The sequence below is a fragment of the Muscardinus avellanarius genome (genome assembly GCF_963383645.1).
Source record: "Muscardinus avellanarius genome assembly, chromosome: 13".
In the NCBI taxonomy this organism is placed as follows: Eukaryota; Metazoa; Chordata; class Mammalia; order Rodentia; family Gliridae; genus Muscardinus; species Muscardinus avellanarius.
Window position 1 is genome coordinate 14,823,420 of NC_137799.1, and position 25,779 is coordinate 14,849,198.

General features: G+C 37.9%; 1 protein-coding gene across 1 annotated transcript; it reads left to right on the forward strand.

Moving 5' to 3' along the window:
• Positions 1 to 9,390: 9,390 nt before the first annotated feature.
• Positions 9,391 to 25,112, forward strand: RAB14 (RAB14, member RAS oncogene family; the record flags this gene model as incomplete). The annotated part of the gene is made up of 7 exons (XM_080708789.1): positions 9,391 to 9,442; positions 10,500 to 10,553; positions 12,622 to 12,799; positions 18,472 to 18,538; positions 23,298 to 23,385; positions 23,751 to 23,781; positions 24,935 to 25,112. 7 exons carry the CDS (start codon positions 9,391 to 9,393, stop codon positions 25,110 to 25,112), a joined length of 648 nt encoding a protein of 215 aa, XP_080564915.1.
• Between the last annotated feature and the right edge of the window lie 667 nt (positions 25,113 to 25,779).

The window sequence follows — 25,779 nt, forward strand, 5'->3', positions numbered from 1 at the left end:
TGAAACTGGGGCTTATTGAGAGTTGTTTCTCTCTTTAAAAAACTGGGAACATTTTTGTGGTTAAAAATGTCAGCAATGGTAGGAGAAATTGTAAATAGAGTTATTAGAGATAATTATATTTTACTTTTTAAAACCATTTAATTCTAGAGCATTTTTAAATGTGTACCATAGAGAATATTATATTGTGCATTTATATACCCATCAAGCCAGGGGCAACACTGACCAGTCTTGCTTCGGCTGTGCATACTTGTCTCCACCATGCTGAACTAGTTTAAAGCAAATCTCAGTTATCATACAATCAGTAAAATTTTCACTATTACTAGTTGTTAATTATAGTAGAAAGTGCAAGTTTCTGTTAACAGATTTTTGGTGGTTTAATACTTCTGTGAACAAAGGTGCTGTATTAGAGTACTTTATTTCCTGTTCATAGTGTGCCATCATAATTAGCTGGAAGGCTTTGGCTTTTCTTTTTTTGACACATTGAGCATTCCAGTTACTTTTTCTTAGCATTCACATAAAAGTATGATATTAAATGTTAAGATGAGGTGAAAAATGAGGTTTTTGTTGTATTTTTAAACTGGCCTCTGAATTGGGTGGGTTTTCAGAGGGAATACAATGGTAGAAAAGGAAATTGACCACTAATTAATTAGATTAGGTTATTAGATTAACTGCAGAAGTTTTGTGTCCACCTGACAGTCAAATAGCATTCCATTTTAGTGGATCTGTAAGCAAATCAGAATGCTTCTGTTCTTAAATTCCATGAAGGCAGAGACAACATTGTCTTTTTTGATCATTACATTGTCAAAGACTAGCATACAGTGCTTTCTGCTTAGTAGATAGTGAACACATATTTTTATGTTAACCAAAAATGCAATTGATTTGGCTCTGGCATTTTTAATAAAATGTTTTGCATGTTTAGAAAAACAAAATAACAATGGGGATAAGAAAGATTGCATATCACTAGGAATATTTAGTGGGTTGCTTTTTTCTTGCTCTCTGGAATCAGTTATGTAAAAATTATACAGTAACATCTTATATTCTAAGGTGTAGAATAAAGTACCTATGTAATGTGAAAGAGACAGTGTATAAACAAACAAAGTTAAGTGAGTAAAATATCCTTTTCTACTGGGTGTCAGGTTATTTATTGAGGCCAATTGTATAATTGCCTTCATATGATCTCCATATTATCAGTAAATACAGAAATATTTTTGGAAATGTTGAGTAGATTTTTTTTTGTTTTTATGTGGTTACTCTTTAACCTGTTTATTAGTATTATACATAAAATATGTAAAATGGTTTTAATATTTGTCAGGCCTTTATTTTTTGTACTTTGTATTTTTGAACATAACTACCAAATGAATGTACATCATCATAAGTTATTGCAGGAATATATAAAGTTAATAATTTTTCTCTCTTCCTTTTCTAATCTTAGCCCCTGTATAATTTTTCACATTTCTGTGTGTATTCTTGTATATTTTGGCATATAGGATTGGAGTGTGCATGTTTGTGTTAATAAGATATACTATAATATAAAACTCTGCAACATGTTTTTTTCACTTAACAAAATCATAGATATATCTTCAGATTAAGGCATATAGATCTAAATGTTTCCTAAACTAGGTGTATTTTTTTACAGTATAAATGTTCTTTGTCCAGCTATTTCTTTGCTGATGGGAATGTAGGTGTTTTCCAAATTTTTTTTTTTTTTTTTTTAACTGAAAAAAAGTGCATTAAATGCACTTAATCCTGTTACCTTATGGACTCAACTTTTGTTTTACTCTCAAATGTTAGATACGTTTAAAGAATTTCTGGGTTAAAGGATGATTTGGATTATTTGTAAGATATTTATTTATTTACTTATTTTGGTATTGGGGATTGAATCTAGAGGCATACTACTTCTGAACTATACCCCAACCCTATTTTTTAATTGGAAACAGGGTCTCACTAAGTTGCGGAGGGCCTCATTAAGTTGCTGAGGTTGGCCACAAACCTATGATCCTCTGTTTCAACCTCCCAAGTATTGGAATTACAAGCATGTGCCATCAGATGTTTAAATATACTGTTAACTTCCCCCAAATCTGGCATTCCAGAAAATCCACACACAGTATGTATGAAAGTGTCTACCTTCCCATTCCAGCATATACCTATTTTCTGTATCTTCACATTGAAAAAGCAGTCATTTATATGTCCATATATATATAATCTTATTTAAGGAGGTATTTGATTCCACTTTGTGAGTCTATAAGCAAAGGGATTCAGTAAATGGAGACCATGAGTTCATCTTTTGGCACAACAGTGATTAGTACTAATATGTGTTTATATGATCATGATTTTAAGTGAAAAGAAATGTTTTGCATATTGATGGCATATTGCATCTTTTTCTTTTCATACCTGGTATGAAAATTGAATCCAGGGGCCTTATACCTCTAAGCTACACCTACAGCCCTTTTTCTTTTTTCTTGTTTTCTTTTTTCTTTTATTTTGCTCTTGCAGTATTGGAGCTGGAACTCAGGGGCATTCTACCTCTGAGCTACACTCCAGCCCTATTTTTCTTATTCTCACTGAGTTGCAAAGGGCCACCTCACTATAAGTAGCTGAGGCTCTCTGTCTGTAGTCCTTCTGTCTTAGCCTCCCGAATGCTGGGATTAAAAGTGTGTGTCCATGCCCAGCTTTTATTTTTTATTTTGAAACAGGGTCTAACTAAGTTGCTGAGGCTGGCCTTGAGCCTGTGAACCTCCTGTCTGAGCCTTCCCAGCACTGGGATTGCAGAGGTGTGCCACCATGCCCAGCTTCTCATCTTTAACTACTCACCTTAACAGTGGTATATTTCATGTTCAAGAGATAAAGTTGAAAAATCTTTTGTTAAAGCAGTCTTAAGCATAGTGTTTAAAAGGGGTCATTTGACTACATGGTACACTAATTAGTATTTAGTATACATTTAGTAAACATTTCTCTAGACAGCCAGGAACTTTTATCTGTTTACCTATATAAATGCCTTCAAGAAACTACCTTCCAAAAAACTGGCCAAATTAACAAACATCTCCAAATCTCAGTTTCTTCAATTTTTACATAAAAATAATGATAATGACTACAGGGTTGTAAGAACTAAGAATTATATAAGAAAATATAAGGAAAAGTAATGCAGATCATTACAAGGTTCACTTTGAAATGTTACTTCTCATAGGAAACTTCTTTAAGAGTAAATTATTACTGTTGGTACCTTGAAACTTATCACAGTATACCTTCTGAATGTAACTTTTTGTATTATTATTATTATTTTATTGTGGTACCACAAGATTGGACATAGGGCAGTCTACACATCCACACCTGTTTTGTTTGTTTGTTTTTGCAGTACTGGGGATTGAACCCAAGCACATTCTATCTCCGAGATATACCTTCAGCCTAATATTTTATTCTTTTAATTTGAAACGGGGCCTAAGTTGGGGAGGGTCTCACTAAATAGCTGAGGCTAGCTGGGAACCCGGAATCCTGCTGTCTCAGCCTCCCAAGTCCTGGGAATACAACATGTGCTGCCACACCCAACTTTAGCTATATTTTTATTTTGAAACAAGGTCTCATTAAGTTGTGGAGAGCCTCACTTACGCTACTAAAGTTGGCTGTGAACTTGAAATCCTGTTTCCTCCAAGTTCTGGCATTATAGTTGTGTTCTACCAACCCTGGCTAAATGTAATTAATACTTATTTACAATGTTAAGTGTACTGAGAAAGATGTGTGTCTCAAAGCAGTACTACAGAGTTTCATGGTACATTACATAACCATGTGGAAGAAGCAGAAAATGTGTAATAGTTAAGAGGGGATCGATCTCTTCAGTCCAAAGTGTCAGATTCAGTGCAGGCCTGTCCACTTACACTGTGTGTGACCTGGACATTTCATTTACCTGTCGAGTCTTACAAGGTTAGTGGTAAAGTTAAATCCCATATAAAGTGTTGAGCACATTGCTGGTACATATTAAATGTCTAGTAAATGGTAACTGTATAACAGTTGTATTTGTCTTGAGTTTACAAATTGTTCATCTTGTGTTTAGTGGTACTTATCTGAAATGTAGCAACTTTTTTTTTTCCTTAGCCAAATCAAAGCCAGCCTGGGCAACTTATTAAGACACTGTCTCAAAAAAGAGGTTGAGGTGTCGCTCAGTGGTAGAACCCTTGCCTAGTGTGTGCAAGGCCCTGTTTTCAATCCGTAGCTACACACACACACACACACACACAAATATAAATAAGAGATCAAAGGCACTAAAGGAACTCTGGTCTACATGTCAACCTTATCCAAATACTAAAAAGTAAAATGGAAAAAAAGTGCATTTTATTTTTTTATTTTTATTTTTTGGTGGTACTGGGGTTCCTGGAAGCCCTTCTGCCTCCGGGCTACACTCCCAGACCTATTTTTATATTTTTATTTGGAAATGGTCTAAGCCAGCGTGCGCAGCTGGCTTCGAACCTGCGCGATCCTCCTGTCTCTGCCTCCCAAGCGCGGGGATTACAAGCGTGCGCCACCACGCCCGGCAAAAAGTGCATTTTAATTATACCAAAAGTTGTACGTAAATTATAGAATATTGCCAAAGGTGTGTGTGTATGTGAGTGATATAATGTACTGGGATTGAATCCCTGGGTTCTAACGTCTGAGTTACACTCCCAGCCCTATTTTTTATATTTATTTATTTATTTATTTATTTATTTATTTATTTATTTATTTATTTATTTATTTTGGTGATACTGGGGTTCCTGGAAGCCCTTCTACCTCCAGGCTACACTCCCAGACCTAGTTTATTTTTGGAAACAGGGTCTCTTAACGCCAGCGCGGCTGGCTTTGAACCTGCGCGATCCTCCTGTCTCTGCCTCCCAAACGTGGGGATTATAAACATGCACCACCACGCCCAGCTTTTTTTTTTTTTTTTTTTTTTTTTTTTTTTTTTTTAAGTCTCACTAAGTTGCAGAGAGCCTAAGTTGCTGAGGCTGGCTGAGAACCTGCAGTCCTCCTGTTTAAGCTTTCCATATACTAGGATAACAGGTGTGCACCACCATGCCCAGCTGTTTTTTTGTTTTTAAGTGGAGATTATAGTGTTGAGTGTACTTGTGTTTTCAGAGTGTTTGAATTAGACTAACATTTCTTGCTCTGGTTTTAGACCTTTGAGTTCTCAGAGAAAGTGAAGCAAAACCACCTTGGAAAATGGAAATATTTTGTTTACGCTCCCAAAGCTAGCGAGAAATATATTTTTCATTAATCTATATGTTTCAGGTTCATTTCTAAGAAATTCTTTGTTAAAGCACTATTAAGCACAGTTAAAAGGGCCCCTTGAATATAGTTCTACCTCAAATACATGATTTTATTTTTATTTATTTTTTGTGGTACTGGGGATTGAACTCAGGGGCATTCTACCTCTGAGCTATACCCCCTAGCCCTAATTTTTATTTTTATTTTTAAATAGTGTCTCATTAGGTTGCTAAGAGTCTCACGACTTGCTGAAACTGTCTTTGACCTGTGATCCTTTTGTCTCAGCCTCCCAAGTACTGGGGATTACAGGCATGCACCACCACACCCTGCAGATACATGATTTTGACTGAATATAAGCTCTAAGAGCGTATTTAGTTACAGTTTCTTTCTTTTTTCTTTTTCTTTTTTTTTTGGTGGTACTGGGATGGAACCCAGAGGCTTTCTACCTCTGGGCTATACTCCCAGACCTTTTTTATATTTTATTTGGAAACAGGGTCTCACTAAATTGCTGAAAGCCTCACTAAGTAGCTGAGGCTGGCTTTGAACCTGTGTGATCCTCCTGTCTCAGCCTCCCAAGCGCGGGGATTACAAGCGTGCACCACCACGTCCGGCTAGTTACAGTTTCTTAACCTTAGAATAAGACAGGGTAGAACCAGTCTGGTGGTAGCTATGTTGTTAGATGCTTTTTGCTCTCTTTGTCTATAGAAATTAGTAAGTCTTGAGTAGTTTTCCTCTTAATTCTGCTTTTAGGGGTTTTTAAAAATAATTTTCATCTTTTTTGTGGTGTTGGGAATTGAACCCAGGAACATCCTTCCTCTGAGCTACATCCCCAGTCCTATTTTATTCTTTATTTTGAAACAGGGACTCACTATCTGCAGACCTGCGGTCCTCCCATCTCAGCTGAGATTACAAGCATGTGCCACCAGGCCCGGCTATTTATAATTTTTTAAAGAAACTTGAGTCCCCAAATTATATGGTGAGGTGGAGACAAAAGTGCTGGTGTTCACTCTGAAATAGTGACTATTTTATTTGGAGATGGGGATTCAGCCCAGGGTATTATACATGCTAAGACTATACTCTGTCACTGATGTATAACCCTAGTCCCTATAATTTTAATAGAAGGAAACAAAGTATTGCAGTTATTTGCAGCTATAATTTTTTTTGCTTGTTTTTTTGGTGGTACTGGGGGTGGAACCCAGAGGCTTTCTACCTCCAAGCTATACTCCCAGACCTATTTTTATATTTTATTTGGAAACAGGGTCTCGCTGAGAGTCTCAATAAGTAGCTGTGGCTGGCTTCGAACCTGTGCGATCCTCCTGTCTCAGCCTCCCAAGCACAGGGATTATAAGCGTGCGCCACAACGCCAGGCTGCAGCTGTACTTTTTAAAGAGGAAGTAAAATGGCAAAATCAAGGGGAAGAGCACAAGAGAAACAGTAATTCAAAAGTAACTGATTATTTTTACCCAAGTTTGAATAGGAAAGAAAGGTTGAATTAAAAAATCATTAGAAGAAAAGTGGCATTGGCATCCTTTTCATGCAAAAAAGTTATTGCAGGTTAAGAAGCTAATAACCTTTTTTTTTCTTTTCTTTTTGAAATACTGGGGATTGAGTCCAGGGACATTTTGCCTCTGTGCTATACCTCCAGCCCTATTATATTTTTTATTTTGAAGCAGGTTCTCACTAAGTTGTGGAGGGCCTTGCAAAGTTGCGGAAGCTCTCCTCAAACCTGTGCTCCTATCTCAACCTCTCAAGTACTAGGACGTGCCTGGCTAAGAGGTTAATAATCTTTAAAAATAATTTTTATTGTAAGAGATTTTGTTTAGCATCAGGTTCAGAGATCCAGACCAAGCTTAGCCTCAAGACTAAGCTCAATTTTAAAAAGTTAAGTCAGACAGAAGTTCAGAATCAGTGTTAATCTAACTTGAAAAACTACCTCTCCCAAAAGAACTGGTTAAGGGAGTTTTCTGTGATGTAAAAGACTGATTATGATTATAAAATGTGTTACAACACGCCAGGCTTCAGTTGGGAGCAAGGTATTTACTTGTGCTGAGTGTAATACAACTAAGTGAGACTATATTGTGTAGAGTGATTTTTAAATTAATATTCATTGAGTAATAATTAAGAACTTAATTCACTTACTGTAAATAGTCTTTCTACAAGTTAAATCTTATTATTTATATAGAAGTTTTACCTGAAATATGGCATAAAGTAAGGTGTTTAATTTCTCCAAACGCATTAAATGTCTGGCTTGTGTAATGTGATGCTGACCAGTTAGTACAAACCAAACTAAAAAATACTCAAGTCAAATTTTGAAAAATGGGTTCAAATATATAATTTTTGTTTTTCTTATGCTGAAAACTGATGGGAATGAACTTTGTTAGAAGTTATTATCAGCCAGAGGTAGTGGCACACTTCTGTAATCACAGTACTTGGGAGGCTGAAACAGGAGTATCACAAGTTTGAGGTCAGCCTCAGCCATTTGACAAGACCCTCAGCAACTTAGTGACACCTGCTTCAAAATAAAAAGGACTAGGGTCAGCCAGGCATGCTGGCACATGCCTGTAAATCCCAGTACTTGGGAGGCAGAGACAGGAGGATCATCCACAGGTTCAAAACCAGCCTCAGCAATTTAGCTAGGCCCTCAGGAACTCAGTGAGACCTTGTTTCAAAAAAAACAACAACAAAAAACAGGGCTGGGCTATAGTTCAAAGGTAGAACACTAGTAACACACACACACACACACACACACACACACACACACACGTGTGTGTGAGGGGCTAGGGATGTAGCTTGGAGAGTGTCTCTGGGTTCAGTTCCCAGGGACTCCCCCCAACCCCAAAGGAAAAAAGAAAAGAAATTATTAGAACAGGAATGGTGGTGTATACTTATAATCCTTATAATCCCAGCTACTTGGGAGGTATAGTCAGGGGGATGGCAAATTTGAAGCTAACCTAGGCAACTTAGAAATATCCTGTCTCAAAATAAAAAGAGCTGGGGATGTAGCTCAGTGGTAGAGCATATCTGGGTTTAATCTCTAGTACTTAGCCCTCCAAAAGCTATTACTGATATTAGAATTGATTCTTTGTTTCTTTAGCACCTAACACAGTGTCTGACACATTCAAGGCACTCATGAATTATTTGAAGAGGTTTTGTTGTGTTTGAGATAGGGTCTAAAGTTATTGAAAGTAGAGAAATTAGAATTTTTTAGGCTAAGTCTAAAGTATTCTTTTGAACTATCTTTCAAATTTTACAAGCGCAAGAACAGTTTTGTATCATTATTTCTCAGCTCCTAGAATAGTGTATAGCAGGCACTTAATATTTATTTGCAAGGTCTATATTGCCAATAATAATTTCCTTCCTTTTAAAGAAATCTATAGGAACAACAATTTCATGTGTTTGAGTCTAATTCTGAACATCAATTTGATTTGGAAATTATGATTTTTGGGGGTGCTTTGCTGTTTGTTAAAGAGTAGTAAATTTATTTTGTGTTTATAAGGTTGCAATTACTTTTTTTTTTGGCAGTACTGAGGATTGAACTCAGGGGCATTCTACCTCTGAGCTATACCTCCAGCCCTTTTTTTTGTCCTTTATTTTGAAATAAGGTATCACTAAGTTGTGGAGTGCCTCACTAAGTAGCTGAGGTTGGCTGCGAACCTGCTATAGTCCTGTGTCAGCTTCCCAAGTACTGGGATTACATGAGTGTCTCACCATACTCGGCTTACCATTATTTTTAAAATTACAATTCTGAACTAGTAAACCACGAGTAATTTACTTGATCAGGGAAGTAGACTGTGATGTGTTTAAATTCGATTTAAATTTATAAAAACTTTCTTGTTTGAAATTTTTTTGAGTAGCATTCCTTTTTTTATGTTTCCTAAAGTGAAATATTGGAGTTTCTTTTTCTTTTTCTTTTTTTTTTTTTTTTTTTTTTTGGTATATAAGGCTTCTTATATTTCTATGGGTAATGCATGAGAATGTTAAAGCAACAGTCATTAAAGAGAATTTGTATATTGATTGGTTTGGGAAATGCAGTATTACTGATGTGTAACCAACATTTTGTTTGTATTCAATATGCTTTATTATATGTATCTTTACAGTATATACATCTTTTACCTTTCATTCTGAAGTAACATAGTTTTCTTTATTTTTAGTGCCACCATGGCAACTGCACCATACAACTACTCTTACATCTTTAAATATATTATTATTGGTAAGTTAATTTAGACTCTTGTTCCTCAAAGAAAGATTGAGAAAATATTTATGTACTAATATTAAGTATAACACTCCAGAACAAATAAGCTCTTTTTCATTTTGGAATTAAAGCTCTTTTAATAAAGGTAAGTGGACCTTTTGCATTGTGGTTCTGGATGCTTCTCTGTGGTACTGAGTATAGTGGAGTGTTGTTCCTGAGGGCTGTCAGAAAGCTCTCTAATATTGGGGGAGATTAATATTGGTGACATTAATTTCCCAGTAGTTGTGAAATACTCCAGAAATAACACGAAAGTCCTGATATCCCCTGGATTCCAGAAATTGCAAGAGGACATTATTGATTCAGAACAAGTTATCTAATTATACATAAACTATAATACGTGTTTTCCCCTTAATTTTCAATATTTTGCTCAAATTAAGTCGTAATGCTGTTATCCATGCATAGGTTGTAAGATTATGATTGAAAGAGAACATGCTTTTTATGAATTCTTTGCATTAGAGCAGTTCTAATGCTGAGTTTGTTATTTTGTAATATTTCCTTTACCAGGATTAAATTGATATAGTATAGAGATGACATTTATTGTTTTCATTTTCATGTACTGTAAATTCTCTGGATTTCTATAAGAAATATAGGCCTTCACAAGGGACCTAGTGAGTCAAGCTTACAAAATTCAGCTTGTTGTTTCTACTTTTTATAGGCTATCTCATCTGTTACGCTTTTGCTTCTATGCATGGGTTAGGTGAAAAAACTTTCAGACAGCTCAAAGTAAAAAGTACCATTACAGTAATTTTTCTGTTAAAAAATACTTTCCCTTTTGTGGCAACTTATTAAAGTAATTTACAACAGAATTCTATCATTGTTAAAGTTGGGAATGATCAGTGAAAAGGGACCTATATATCTTTTGAATCCATTGTGAAGGAGGGAAATAACATGTTTTCTAATTATCTGAGAAATTTATGATGTGAAATGATAAGGAGTATAGAAGTCATTAAATATAATTATAAGTTTATAAAATTGAGAAATGTGATTGCCACCTGAAACTTTTTTCTTTAAACAGGGGACATGGGAGTAGGAAAGTCTTGCTTGCTTCATCAGTTTACAGAAAAAAAATGTAAGTTTCAAAAACACTAGTAGATGGCTTTATTGTCATTTTCAGTATTTCAATGCATTTAAATATAACCTAGTTTAGTATTTGCACCTATGTTCTTAGATGCAGTGGTTTAAGAAAATGGTATAGATAAAAATGAAGTACTTAATAGTATGTTCAAGTACTGTTTTATTATTTTTTTTATGATGCTGAGAAGCAAATCTAGGACCATGTTCTAGACAAATGCTCTCTGTTGTTGAGCTACACTCCCAGCCCAGAGTTTTGGTTTTTATACAAAATACATATTCTGACTCATTTGTTTAGATTTCTTGATGGTAAAAATGTGAAATTCAGAGCTGGACGTGGTGGTGCACGCTTGTAATTCCGGTACATGGGAGGCTGAGACAAGAGGATCGTGATTCGCTGACAGCCTCAACCACTTACCCGAGGCCCTTTGCAACTCAGTGATTTGCTGTTCCAAAATAATTTTTAAAAGTAGGGCTGGGAGTGTCTTTTGGAGGTAGAATGCCCCTGGGTTCCACCTCCTGTACTGCAAAAAAAAAAAAAAAAAAAAAAGTAAATTTAATTCTTAAAAATGCATAGAATAAGCCGGGCGTGGTGGTGCATGCTTGGAACCCCAGCATTCCGGAGGCTGAGACAGGAGGATCGCAGTTCGCGGACAGCCCCAGCTACTTAGTGAAGCCCTCTGTAACTCAATGAGACCCTGTTTCAAAATAAAGAATAAAAAATAGGGCAGGGTTTTAGCTCAGAGCTTGAATGCCTCTGGGTTCCATCCCCAGACCCTAGGGGGGACAATATGCATAGAATAATGTTAAGTTTAAATGGTTTCCATTTTACTAGTCTAGAAATTGCTTATCTTATTGTGGGACATTTGCTGCATGTATCATTTGTTAACTAATTAGTAGATCCTGAAACACTTGAGGTGGAATTCTTCCTATAATCATGACCACTTGAGTAAAATTCAGAGTACAGCTCTTACCTTGGGCGATAGGAGAGGGGCCAGTTTTTTGTAACCGATAGTTGAAATTGTTTAATATGGTCGAAATTATTTCTATGGCATTTTTGTGCTGCTTACCACAGAGGTTTTTTTCTTTTCTTTCTTTCTTTCTTTCTTTCTTTCTTTCTTTCTTTCTTTCTTTCTTTCTTTCTTTTTTTGTGGTTACTGGAGATTGAACCCAACAATATTCTACCTATTTTAATTTTGAAATGGTCTTGCAAGGTTGATGAGAGTCTCACTACTTGCCGAGGCTGTCCTCGAACCTATGATTTTCCTCTCTCAGCCTCCTAAGTACTGGATTACAAGTGTGCACTACCATGTTGGGTTTACCAGAGACGTTTGATAAAACATTTTATAAGTGTCCATTGGGCTATGTAATTGTAACAGAGTGGAGTGGGTTTAGGTTTAAGTGGCCTAACAAGGAAAGGACTAATTTACATGTCTTGTTGGCTTTATATATACATATATATACGCATACATATATATACACATATGTACATATATAGTCACTGTGTATTAAATGTGATGATTTTCTTTGAGACAGTGGTAATATTTTTTAGGGTAAAATTTTAACATCTATAGTCTTAATTGGCTTGTCAGAGTAATAATTATCAGAAGGCTAAGTAGTATTGTGAAGAAATTATTAAAATTCTTATTTTTTTTAGCAGATTCTTTTAGTACAGGGGATCAGTAAACTGGCCAGTAGGTTAAATCTAGTCACTGGCTATTTTTTAAAAATATTTTTATTGAACCACAGTTGTGCCTCTTTTACATACTGTCTATGGCTGATTTCATGCTTTAGAGGCAGATTTTAGTACTTGTGAGAGAGACCTTTTGTCTTACAAATTTTTAAACATTTGTTGTTACTTTCTCGAAGTTTGCTGACCCTTATTCTACTATAGTCACATTTCTTTGACTTTAGGAAATTTCTGTTTTTTTCCTCCCCAGTGGTAGAGTTAGTCTAGAGCCTGTAAGTATTAGTCATTTGATTATTCAGTGGATTTCTGCCTACTAGTCTAAATTTGGAATTTTCTAAAAGTTGGGACATTTTATTTTCTTCCCCTTCCCTAACAGTTATGGCTGATTGTCCTCACACAATTGGTGTTGAATTTGGTACAAGAATAATTGAAGTTAGTGGCCAAAAAATCAAACTGCAGATTTGGGATACAGCGGGACAGGAGCGGTTTAGAGCGGTTACGCGAAGCTACTACAGAGGAGCTGCGGGTGCCCTTATGGTGTACGATATCACTAGGTAAGAGGGCAATGGCTTCAGCCTTCCTTCCTGGGGAAGACATATGCTTTGGGTAATGTGGCTTTTTTGTTATTGATTTAGGTATTTTTTAGTTTGTAGTTGGATGACTGTAAATGTATTTGTGTTTTATGGTTTCTTCCCCAAGTTTTTGTGTACAACTTGATATAACATGCCAATTTTTCTTTCCTGAAAGTTGGTATGATTGAAGAAAAACTTTAGGAGATGGTGGGTGGAGCTATTAGAAGGATAGTTCTGAAAGTATCATCAGCTAAATTATTGAGGAAAAATGATTATATATGAAGCTTTTTCTTTTCACTTTAGTAGAAAGCAAGTCTTAAGGAGTTAGTCTCTTCAGTCTAGTATTAAAATTACTGCTGAAAATAAGGCCAAGCAAATAATTAAATATATGGTTTTGCTAATCTAGCATAATAGACTATAAAAATGTCTTATGCTTACATCTGAGGGGGAAAGGTGCGATTTTGATATATATGACTATTTTTTGACATTTAGGTGATTACTTATATATAATATCTGCACAACTAATTGTTGATTTACTTAAATTCTTTTTTGTCCTAACATGGATTGAAGTGACTTAATATACTTCATCAGCAGGATTAAGTTTGTGTCAACATGACTATTTCTGGAAATGGAATGTATTTGACATAAAGTAACCAAACTGGACTGTAAAGGTTTACTTTGGAGAACTTGGAAAACTGTGCCACTTCATTAGATCCTGTGCTGTTTGTCTACTGTAAGCTAGAAAATGAACTGGATCATCTTTCATGTTGATGCAAAGCGTCAGTCAAAAGCAGCGTAACTCTTTTTAGGGGGTAGAGATAGGTGAGTGGGACCAAGTGATAATTACTTTGAAGCATCATTCTTTCTGGGAAGCGCTTTATGCTCTTTCTGCTCATGGAGTCACAGTGCACGTTAGCATATCAGGATGGTGGGAAATTGTGCAGAAAGAATTTTTAATGTTTGACTGTTTAATTTGATATTTTCTTGGCTTATTCTACTGAGGTGCACTTTGGGAAATGCTGCCTTAGAGTAAAGATGGTGATAGATTATAATTATAGTCATAAAGCCTTGGTAAATTCTAAAACTGGGTGGTCTCATGGCAAAACAGTGAAATGAGCCTTAATACTCTTGACTGTCACCAGACAGTTGGCAGCGTGATCAGTGAATGGTCTTGTGGAAAGACTACTTAAAAACTATGTCTATAGAACTGTCTCATGAGCACTACATTCCTGAGACTTCACATAACTAAAAATGCCATGCCTTATAATATTTAAATATGGCAATGTGCTTAAAATGATCTATTTTTGCATATCTATGTATGTGTATATGTATTTTTGTGGTATTAGGGATTGAACCCAGAGGCATTCCACCTCAGAGCTACACCTCCCCAGCCCAATTTTTTTTTAAAGGCTCACCAAGTTGTTGAGTCCCTTGCTAAGTTGCTGAGGCTGTCTGCAAACCTGTAATCCTCCTATTTTGGCCTCCCAAGTACTGGAATTATAAGTGTGTGCCACAACACCTGGCTTGTTTTTGCTTTTAACTACAAACTTTTTTTTTGGGGTGGGGGGTACTGGGAATGTAACCCAGAGGCTTTCTACCTCTGAGCTATACTCCCAGACCTATTTTTTTAATATTTTATTTGGAAACAGGGTCTCACTAAGTTGCCAAGAGCCTCACTAAGTAGCTGAGGCTGGCTTCGAAACTGTGCCATCCTCCTGTCTCAGCCTCCCAAGCGCGGGGATTGCGAGTGTGCGTCACCACACCTCGCTAACTACAAACTTTTAAGCATAGTAAATACAGTAAAATCTTTGTCTATTCAAGTCATCAAAAATATTTCAGGTGGAAACAACAAAAATGTTGTTCAGCAGCTTAAGAATGGATAAATGCAATGTGCTATAGCCGTACAATAGAATGCTTTTCACCTATACAAAAGGATGAAATGAACCTGGTGTGGTGGTGCACATGTAATCCTAGTACTTGGGAGGCTGAGATAAGAGGATCATAGGTTCGAGGACAGCTTCAGAACTTGAGCCCTCAACAACTCAGCGAGACCTTGTTTCTAAATAAAAAATAAAACAGGGTTTGAGGTGTAGCTTGAAGATGAAACAACTCTGGGTTCAATCCCCAATCCCTCTTTCCTCCACATACAAGAATGTGTGTGTACATAGGAATGAAATGTTGATACATGCTACATGTTGATGAACCTTAAAATCATGCTAAGTGATAGGCTGCATACCGTATAGTTCCATTATCCTGTTCCTCTTCTGCAAATATACAGAATCGGCAGCTCCATAGAGACAGAAGATAGCCAAGGCTGGGGGGTGGGGGTAGTGGCTACATTTTGGGGGGGTCTCGTGTGCTCTAGAATTAGATAGTGAGAATCAGTATCCAGCCTCGTGAATATACCAAAGTCATTTAGTTATGTCCTTTAAAAGGGTAAGCTTTTTGCCAGGCGTGGTGGCGCACATTTGTAATCCCTGTGCTTGGGAGGCTGAGACAGGAGGATCACACAGGTTTGAAGCCAGCCTCAACTACTTAGTGAGGCTCTCAGCAACTTAGTGAGAACCTGTTTCCAAATAAAATACAAAGTAAGTCTGAGGGTATAGCCTGGAGGTAGAAAGTCTCTGGGTTCCACCCCGAGTTCAACCAGAAAAAGGGTAAGTTTTTTGATAACTTCAATATATCTTAATATGATTATTGTTGAAAATAGTACTTCAGGCTTTAGACAGGTACCTTCTTGACTCCACTTTATAGTGACATTGATGGAGTCATGACATCAGTTTTTTCTCTTGTTAATCCTTGATATTTTGTGAACTTAGAAGTCCCTGTTTTTTTGTTCTTGGCATTAACTTACTGTTAACTCATTTTTTGTGGTGGTGGGGGTTGAACCCAGGGGTGGACTACCTTTGAGCCCCATCCCCAACCCATTTTAGTCTTTATTTTGAAATAGGATCTCACTAAGTTGCCAAGGGCCTCTAAGTTGCAGAGGGGCCTCACAAGTTGCTGAGGCTGGCTGCAAACCTGTGATCCTCCTGTCTTAGCCTTCTAAGTACTGAGAATACAAACATGCACCACCAAGCTCATAGGCTTTTATTTAAAAAAATGTTTTTATTATATTTTTTTAGTGGTACTGGGGTTCCTGGAAACCTTTCTACCTCTGGGCTACACTCCCAGACCTATTTTTATATTTTTTATGGAAACAGGGTCTCTTAAGCCAGTGTGGCTGGCTTCGAACCTGCGCGATCCTCCTGTCTCCGCCTCCCAAGCGCGGGGATTACAAGCATGCGCCACCAAGCCCGGCACAGGCTTTTATTTTTGATAGAGTGGTGGCAGTTTATGATTCTCTCTGCCATCTTTGATTTTGTGTGTGTGTGTGTGTGTGTGTGTGTGTGTGTGTGTGTGTGTGTGTGGTAGTGGGGATTGAACCCAGGGACATTCTACCTCTGAGCTGTATCCTCAGCCATATTTTATTTGTTTTGAAACAGGGTCTTGCTAGATTGCTGAAAGCGTCTCCACATTGCTGAGGCTGTGCTTGAACCTGTGATTCTCCTGTCTTAACCTCCCAAGAACTGAGATTACAGGTGTGTTCCACCACACCCACCAGCTTTGACATTTTAAAATTCATCAAAATTGGTTTAAGTATGTTTGGACTTATTTGTGTATGAAGTAAAACATCCCTATTATACAAAGTCAGGATGTACCGGGACTAAAATACTGAAAAGTGATAAGACTTTTGCTTTTTAAAAATTATAATTTGATCATAGTTTATTTAGAATATTTTAAACCATTGGGGAAAAGGTTCTATTTTGACAGGTATGTCATCATTTTTTGACATTTAGTTGGTGATTTGTATATATAATGTGGTATTATAAAAAAAAAAAAGTCAGCTGGGCATTGTGGCACATGTTTGTAATTCCAGTGCTTGGGAGGCTGAGACAGGAGGATCGCACAGGTTCAAAGCCAGCCTCAGCTACTTAGAGAGGCTCTCAGCATCTTAGTGAGACCGTTTCCAAATAAAGTATAAAATAGGTCTGGGAGTATAGCCTGGAGGTAGAAAAGCCCCTGGGTTCCACCCCTAGTACCACCACTCCCCTAAAAAAAAGTCAGAGTAAGGGGTTCTCTTTAGTGCCCATTTGAGAAAGATTAAGTATTTGGAATAGTGAATATTACCTGAGCACTGGCAGCCAGAGGTCATGGGATATATTTGCAAGTCTAACTCAGAAATGTTCAGGATACATGGTATTGTGTAAAAGAGTTGTAGGACTTGCTCTGATATTAAAATCTTTATGGCTTTCTGTCACCTCACATGTTAAATGAATAAGGTGGACTAACATTCTGTAGACATTAGAAAACTTTGTGTTTTGCAGTACTGGCAGTAGAATTCAGGGGCATTCTACCTCTGAGCTATACCCCCAGCCCTATATTTTATTCTTTTATTTTGAAACAGAGTCTCTAAGTTGCAGAGGGCCTCACTAAGTAGCTGAGGCTGGCCACAAACTTGTGATCCTCCTGTCTCAGCCTCCCAAGTACTGAGATTATAAGTGTGCATTACCATACCCAGCTAGGAAACATTTTTATAAACATTTTTAACTTAAAGTTTTTTCTTTACCCCCTTGGTAGATTTTACTCTGCATAATATTACACTTTACAGATGTTCCTTAGTGATGGAGTTACATTATGTTAAACACCTTACACTTACCATTAGTCAGATGCACTTAATACCTGAATAAAGCTCTAGTAAAATAAGAAAAACTTTAAGTTGAAGCATAAACTGGACAGCATCATATGGATTTGTTTGCTACTGTAGGGCCAGTTTGGCTAGTGAACATTAGCCTGTGCATTTTTAAACACTTGCTTGGAGAACATGGAGAAGTAGGGCAGTCCACATCCCCAAATGACTTAGTTGCCAGGTAAAGAAGGGTACAAAGTTAGGATAAACTTCCATTCTGATACGTGGGGATTCGGCTTTCTAGCCAAATGTATTAGATGCTTTTTTTTTAATTGGTGCATTGTAGTTTTACTTCTTACTGGGGTTCAAGATGGCAGAGGCATATGTGCACACTGGATGCCTTTTTAAAGCTGGTTTTTATACTGTGTAGTAAGCTTATTCTATAAATTATTTAAGGAAAGATGAATTATATACCAGCTTTATAATGTGATAGTTTTGTTTTCTTATTAAAGATTAAAATTTGAAAGTGGTACAAAAATGTTTTTTCCATTGAATGTGTGTGCCATTGGCTAGGCATACAGATATTACTTTGTCTCCATTTTGTGATTGAAAAGCTGGATGACTTAAAATAATTTTAGTTTTGACTTCACATTGGAAATCCTGATTCAGAATTTTCTGTGTTCTTCGTTTGCTTATTGGACTTTTTATGGATGTCCTTTTAAACTAAATAATTCTGACACATCACTAGCATATCTTTTAGATTTTGAGTTATTTATTTTAAAAAGTGAGTTTAGCTAGATTTTTGAAAATTATGTGGTTATATTTTAGAACTGTTCTTCAGAATATTCAAAATAAATATTCAAAATAAAACTACTTAGAGCTTATTAACTAAACTATGTCTTAAATATTTGCTGAAGTTTCTTTTTTTCTGTTTAAACTGCAATTGTATGTGGAAGTCAACGAATTTAAACTTTAATCTTTGCAGAAGAAGTACATATAACCACTTGAGCAGCTGGTTGACAGACGCAAGGAATCTCACTAATCCAAATACTGTAAGTTAAATGACATCTTACTTTATAGGAAATTTGAGCTAACCCAAACAAAGTCTTTTTTACTGATGAGAATTTTGTATTTGGACAATTTGAATGAGTAAATCCGTATTATTTTGCTATTTTGTTTTCCTTTTGTGGTGTTAGGGATTTAACTGAGGGTCTCACACATGTTAGGCAAACATTCTTCCACTAAGCTGTGTATACCCCCTAGCTTCAAAAATCTTTTATTCTAAAGTCAACTGAAGAAAATCTAACATTTTTGTTTTAATTGCTCCTAGTTTACCACTTTAATATAGTTGGTTTCTCTTCATGTTTGTGGTTTAAAGATATCAAAGTTCTGAATGGGGTGGTGATTGTATGTCAGGTGGGGACTATGAAATCTGAAATGATCAATATGTATATATATATATATATATATTTATTTATTTATTTTTTGTGGTACTGGGGGTGGAACCCAGGTGCTTTTCTACCTCCGGGCTATACTCCCAGACCTATTTTATATTTTATTTGGAAACAGGGTCTCACTAAGTCGTTGAGAGCCTCACTAAGTAGCTGAGGCTGGCTTTGAACCTGTGCGATCCTCCTGTCTCAGCCTCCCAAGCGCTGGGATTACAAGCGTGCGCCACCACACCCAGCTGAAAATGATAATTTTAAAAGGAACTCTCTGAACATTAGTTTTGTAAAATGTTGCCATTGGAGGAAACTGGGCGTAATATACAAGGGATTATTGATTGACAACTGCACATGAATCTATAATCTCAATAAAATTTCAGTTAGAAATGTAAAGTATTCTGCATGCTTTAAAAAAATTTGGCATTTTAGCCAGGCATGGTGGCGCACGCTTATAATCCCTGAGCTTGGGAGGCAGAGACAGGAGGATCGCACAGGTTGGAAGCCAGCCTTGCTGTCTTGGGAGACCCTGTTTCCAAATAAAAAATATATATAAAAAATAGGTTTGGGAGTGTAGCCTGGAGGTAGAAGGGTTTCCAGGAACCTTAGTACCACTAAAAAAAAAAAATATATATATATATATATGGCATTTTACCCAGATTGAAACAGTATGTAAAGAGATTTTATTTATTTATTTATTGATTGATTGATTGATTGTTACTGGGGATGAAACCCATGGGCATCCTACCTCTGACCTACACCCCCAGCCCTATTTTTTATTCTTTATTTTGAAACAAGGTCTCACTGAGTTGCACAAAAAACCTCACTAAGTAGCTGAGGCTGTCTGTGAACCGCGATCCTCCAAGTCTCAGCCTCCTGAATGCTGGGATTACAAGTGTGCGCCACCACATCCAGCATAAGGAGATTGTAAAGATCAGTCGCCGTGCTAGATGGTGTACAGTAAAATGGATGTGTGTCCTTGTTCCCCAAGAGGACCAAGTCTAACAGCAACAGCAGATGTTGAGGTAACGATGCTGCAAAACAAATAGAAAAATGAATTGGAAATAGTGCCTGGCTTCGTCCTGAGGAGTCCAGGAAGAGCAATGCCGTGTGGAGCAGGCAGCTCTGCAGTGGAGCGGCGTGTGAGCTGGCCTTGGTGAGCGAGGTTTCGCTAGACGCCGTGGAGGTTATTCTAGGAACAGCCACTGAGCCATGACTTGCTGAGTTCACTAGAACAAGGCCTGGGCTCACTTAGCTGTACACACCCAGCACCTAGCAGAGGCCTGGTCCAGTAACCATGTGGTCAGTGGTAAGAGTAGCTTTGATAGGGAATGGCGGCTTAACCGTAATTGGAAGTCAGTTAACACTGTATGTGTGTTGTGCGAGGGCTGTGCCTTTTATTTCCACTATCACATCCAGCCCACCTATGTGTACATACATCCACACGTGGAATGTCCGTATCAGTTTTATTTGTAGTAGCTCTCCCCTGGAAGCAATCTAGCCAGCTGTGGACAGTGAGTACTTAAACCATCTGGTACACCATACTGCTCCAATCACTTAGAAATAAAGTATTGAAAAATGCAATGACTTAGATGGCTCTCAAGGGCATCGAACAGTAAAACTCAGTCTCAAAAGATTACACGTTTATATCTATTTTTAACATAGTCTCATATTCAAATTGTAGAGATGGGGAACAGATTAGTGGTTGCCAGGAGCTGGTGATGAAGATGGCTGGTGGAGTGGTGTGACTGTAAAGAGGACAGCACACAGTGATTCCTTTTAGTGATTGAACAGTTCTGTGTCCTGATTGTACACCTGTGACACAGATTGACACCTGTGATAGAGCTGCATAGAACGGCACACACGCTTGCAACCACCCACGTGCGACAGCATCTCTAACAAATGTGTTTGCTGGTTTTGAGAGTGTACTGTGGTTAGTACGTTGCTACCATTGGGGAAGCTTAGTGAGGGGTTCTCAGGACCCCTCTTTTACCTTTGTGTGTATGCTGTACTGGGGATTGACCCAGGGCATTATACCTCCGAGCCACACCCCCAGTCCTACTTTATTCTTTCATTTTGAACAGTCTTGCTAGGTTGATGAGTCTCAGTACTTGCTGAGGTTGCCCTTGAACCTGCTATCAGCCTGGCTCAGACTTGATTTTTTTAAACACTGATCCATCCATCCACCCCCACTCCCCCTCTCGTACTGGGAGTGGAACCCAGGGGCTTTTCTACCCCCAGGCTATACTCCCAGACCTATTTTATACTTTATTTGGAAACAGTGTGGTCTCATGAAGTTGCTGAGAGCTTCAATCAGTAACTGAGGCTGGCTTCGAACCTGTGTGATCCTCTTGTCTCAGCCTACCAAGCGCTGGGATTACAAGTGTGCGCCACAATACTGATTTTTTTTAAGTATCATTATAATTTTATTCTTTTTTTTTTTTTTTTTTTTTTGCGGGTCTGTGGATGGAACCCAGAGGCATTTGACCTCCGAGCTACACCCCCTGCCCATTTTTAAAAATTCTTTATTTTGAAACAGGGTCTCACTGAGTTGCGGAGGGCCTAAGTAGCTGAGGCTGTCTGCGAACCATGATCCTCCGATCTCAGTCTCCTGAATGCTGGGATTACAAGCATGCGCCATCATGCCCAGCTTTATAGTTTTATTCTTTTAGATTAGTAGACTATGATCTTACCTTTTTTCTCAGTGTGCACTTGTTCATAACAACTGTAGAATGCTTACTTTGTTGTATAACTTAATTAATGCCCTTGCAGAATATTTACATTCAGATCAAAGTAGTTATTTACTTCACTGGACATACATTTTTGAAGTGTCCAGGGGAAGAACCAGATGCTATAGTGTCACATGAAAAAAATTAATTTGGTGGAAGTACCTTTTAGTTGAAACAGTCTATTACTAACATACCTGGATTTTTCTGTTTAGGTGAGAGAAGGGGGGATTTTGGTGTCCAAAGTAGGGGTGTGTGTGTATGCATATGTGTGTGCTACATGCACACATACATATACACACACACAGAAACTTAATCCTCCCCAAGTAAAGGTGTGTGATATTGTGCCCTGGATTTGAACCCATTGTATGATGTTCTTCCTGCCCCATACTTTCAGCTGTTCCTCCTGGATACACACACAGAAATGTTATTAGTTGCTATAAACCTAGTCCTGCCTAGGGATAGTATAGGTAGGACAGTATTTGTCTTAGGTCACAGTGTGGGGTTTTCTACTTGGATTTTAATGTCTTCCTACCGCTGACTCACCAAGTAGCTTTTGGCAAGTCCCTTTGCCTTATTGGAGCCTTAATTTCCTTACCTAAAGGAATTGAACTAGTAGTTTTTAAAAGTTTCCTCAAGGTCTTAGAACCTTTTAAAAATCTGAAAAAAGTCATGAATCTTTTTCCTCAGGGAATGTGGGAATGTCCTTGTTTACAGTATTTTGTAGGGTATTCACAGAACCATTTATTAATCATATTAAGCTTATTATTTGGCTTAGACCAGGTGTAAAGCAAACTGTGGCCTGTGGGTAACATCTAATCCACAGCCTAGTTTTTGTTTTTGTATTGTTAAGGGGTTAAGCAACAACAAGCAAAACAGAATGTGCACTGAGCAGAAGGGGCGCCCGAGCCTGGAAAATATACTACTTGTTTTTACAGAAAGCTTGTCACCTCTGGCCTGTGTTTGCTAGAATCCCTAGTACTTAGGCCCTTTTGCTACTATAGGCTTGCCTGGAGCATAATTGCAAATACTTGGCTTCTTTTTTGAGACCTAGTTGTCTTTTCCTTTTCTCTTTCTTTCTTTCTTTCTTTCTTTCTTTCTTTCTTTCTTTCTTTTTTTCTTTCTTTTCTTTCTCTCTTGGCGTTACTGGGGATGGAACCCTGGGACATTCTACCTCTGAGCTATACCCCCAGCCCTACTTTATATTCTTTAGTTTGAAACAGGGTCTCACTAGGTTGTAGAAGGCCTCACTAAGTATCTGAGGCTCTCCTTGAATCACGAACCTCAGCCTTCCAAGTACAAGGATTACAAACGTGCGCCACCAGGCCTGGCTTCTACTTGTGTTTTCTGTCAAAATATTTGGGTTTCCCCCGGGCGTGGTGGCGCGCTTGGGAGGCTGAGACAGGAGGATCGCACAGGTTCAAAGCCAGCCTCAGCTACTTAGTGAGGCTCTCAGCAACTTAGACCCTGTTTCCAAATAAAATATAAAAATAGGTCTGGGAGTATAGCCTGGAGGTAGAAAGCCTCTGGGTTCCACCCCACAGTACCACAAAAAAACAAAAACAATTGGATTTCAGAATTTACATGGCTGGCTTAAATGTTTCCTTTTGTTTTAAGATGTCTTTCTTTTGATCATAAATTAGGTAATAATTCTCATAGGAAATAAAGCAGATTTGGAGGCACAGAGAGATGTTACATATGAAGAAGCCAAACAGTTCGCTGAAGAAAACGGTAGGTTTCTTTTAAGGCTTAATTTTCACACTTGGGAGAAATTCTGAGGAAAGGTGGGGTTTTGATACTGCTGATTATTTGGCAGTGTTTTTTTTTTTAATGCAAACTGTTTCAAATTTTAGAATGAGTTGTAGAAGTTAGAGTTTAGAATAAGGAAATTGTTTCTTTGAGATTGATGTTTGGAGTACAGATATTTAATGGCAAATATAAAGATGCCCTTGACCTCACAATCGTATATTCGTTCATAAGATACCATTGTGGGAGCACAGACCACTGACGGGAACTTGTATTCAGATGTTACTGAAGATGGTGCTCTTATTGAGTTAGTTTGAAATGTCCTAATATAGTCTGAATTTTATTTTTAGGCTTATTGTTCCTTGAAGCGAGTGCAAAAACGTAAGTATGGCTGATTGTAGATCATGTTTCAGTTACATTTAGTTTCTCAAAGTAGAACCACGCATACATATTAAAAGTGCTATATATATATGTACTTGTACTGCATAATAAACCTAGCAGGAAGGACACTAAGCATCCCTTTCTATTTCACATTTCAAAATAACGTGAATTTTTGTTACTTAAAAGTTTGTGCTTTAGCTGGTCATAGTGGCACGCATCTGTAATCCCAGTGCTTGGGAGGCCAAGACGGGAGGATTGCAGGTTTGAGGTCAGACTCGGCAGCTTAGCAAGATCATTGTTAACTGAGCAAGACCCTGTTTCCAAATATAAAGTAAGATGGGCTGGGTGTAGCTCAGAGGTAGAATGCTGGCTCAATCCCCAGTGCCCAAAAAAGTTTGTACTTTGATTTTCTCCCTTGGTAACCCAGGTTAATAAATGAAACTGTGTTGACATTTCAAGTGTTCGGCTTTCCCAGCTGAGGTTGTGTTTGGGATCTTGGACTCACGCTTGGCCACCTGTTCATATAATACTCCAGTCACGTCTAGACAACGACTTAAGGAAGTCGTGTTCAATGAGAAGCAGAAAGAACACATTCTAATTGTTCTTCCGTGCCCATCATGGGACTCTTGTACTTCAGCACACTTCATTTATTAGGCCAACACGTCTCGATAGTGACGCGGTGAGGCTCGCTAGTGTTTAGTTTTGTCTGTGCTGTTGGTCTCCAGCGAGCTGGACCGAAGCGTGACCGTAGTTCGACCTGACTAAGGCATCGCCATGATAAAAAGAGCAGAATTCATACTGAGCTGATAGAGTAATACAATCCAGGAATCTGGTTCAGCACATTTGGGGAGATCTCATCTGTTTGTGGAGTGCCTTCCTGTTGTCATGGCGCCCGTTAGCATGTAGCCTGGTGGAGACGACACAGATCCTTCTAGCTGCAGCTTGTACAGGCAGCCTGGCCCCGTGTCTGGATGCTTTTTACCAACGCACTGTCCGTGGCGTTCTCTCAGCTCAGTCTTCTGCTAATCTCTTATTAGATGGCAGTGGCTAAGTGGAAGACATCACGGCAGTTGACTAAAGGTTAGCAAAAGGTTAGTCATAATGTTTTATAAAAATTGGTGTTTCTTGAATAAAGTTGTCAATTGCCTCTTAGGGGCGAGAATGTAGAAGATGCTTTCCTTGAGGCTGCCAAGAAAATCTATCAGAACATTCAGGACGGAAGCCTGGATCTGAATGCTGCCGAGTCTGGTGTACAACACAAACCCTCAGCCCCGCAGGGAGGCCGGCTAACCAGCGAGCCCCAGCCCCAGAGGGAAGGCTGCGGCTGCTAGTGACCTCGCCGCGGCCCCTGACCTCTCGCCTCTGTCTGTTGGGAGCAGTGCTTTTTACTGCCTCATTGTCTTCTGTACATCATACTGGGTTTAATTAAAAAAACTCTGTTGTAAAAACAGTTTAACACATACTAAACTGCTAAACAACTAGATGTAATCAGGTTATCAAAGGCAAGTAGAGTAATAAATCTCTCCTGCATGGTAAATCTAGACTTTTTTTCCCCTTTGATTGTCCTTGTGATAGGTATGTCACCAATATATGATTTAAACTGAGCACTGATGCTGGACTCGATGATTTTTGCCCTCCTTTCCTCCTTGGCAAGGCTCTGTCTCACTGTACGGTTTAATTTGATGATATCTTCAGCCTGTCTCCCCATTTTAACTGTTTAAGTATGTCTGTTATAACCAGTAAGTTCTTTGCTGTGAAAAACTTCTGATGATAGAGAAGGGTTTCTGTAACTGCTTTGTTCATTTTTGTTGGATCAATTCCCTGTTGTAGGGGTGTGGCTTTTTTTTTTTTTTTTAATGAGATTTGCTTCTCTCTTAACCTTGCACAGGGAAAAATACCCATTTATCTTTTCTCTTGTGCTTAATTAATAGCTTTATCTTTTTTTTACACCATTTTATCCTTTTCTCTTTAACAGAAAGTAAATATGTATAAAATTTG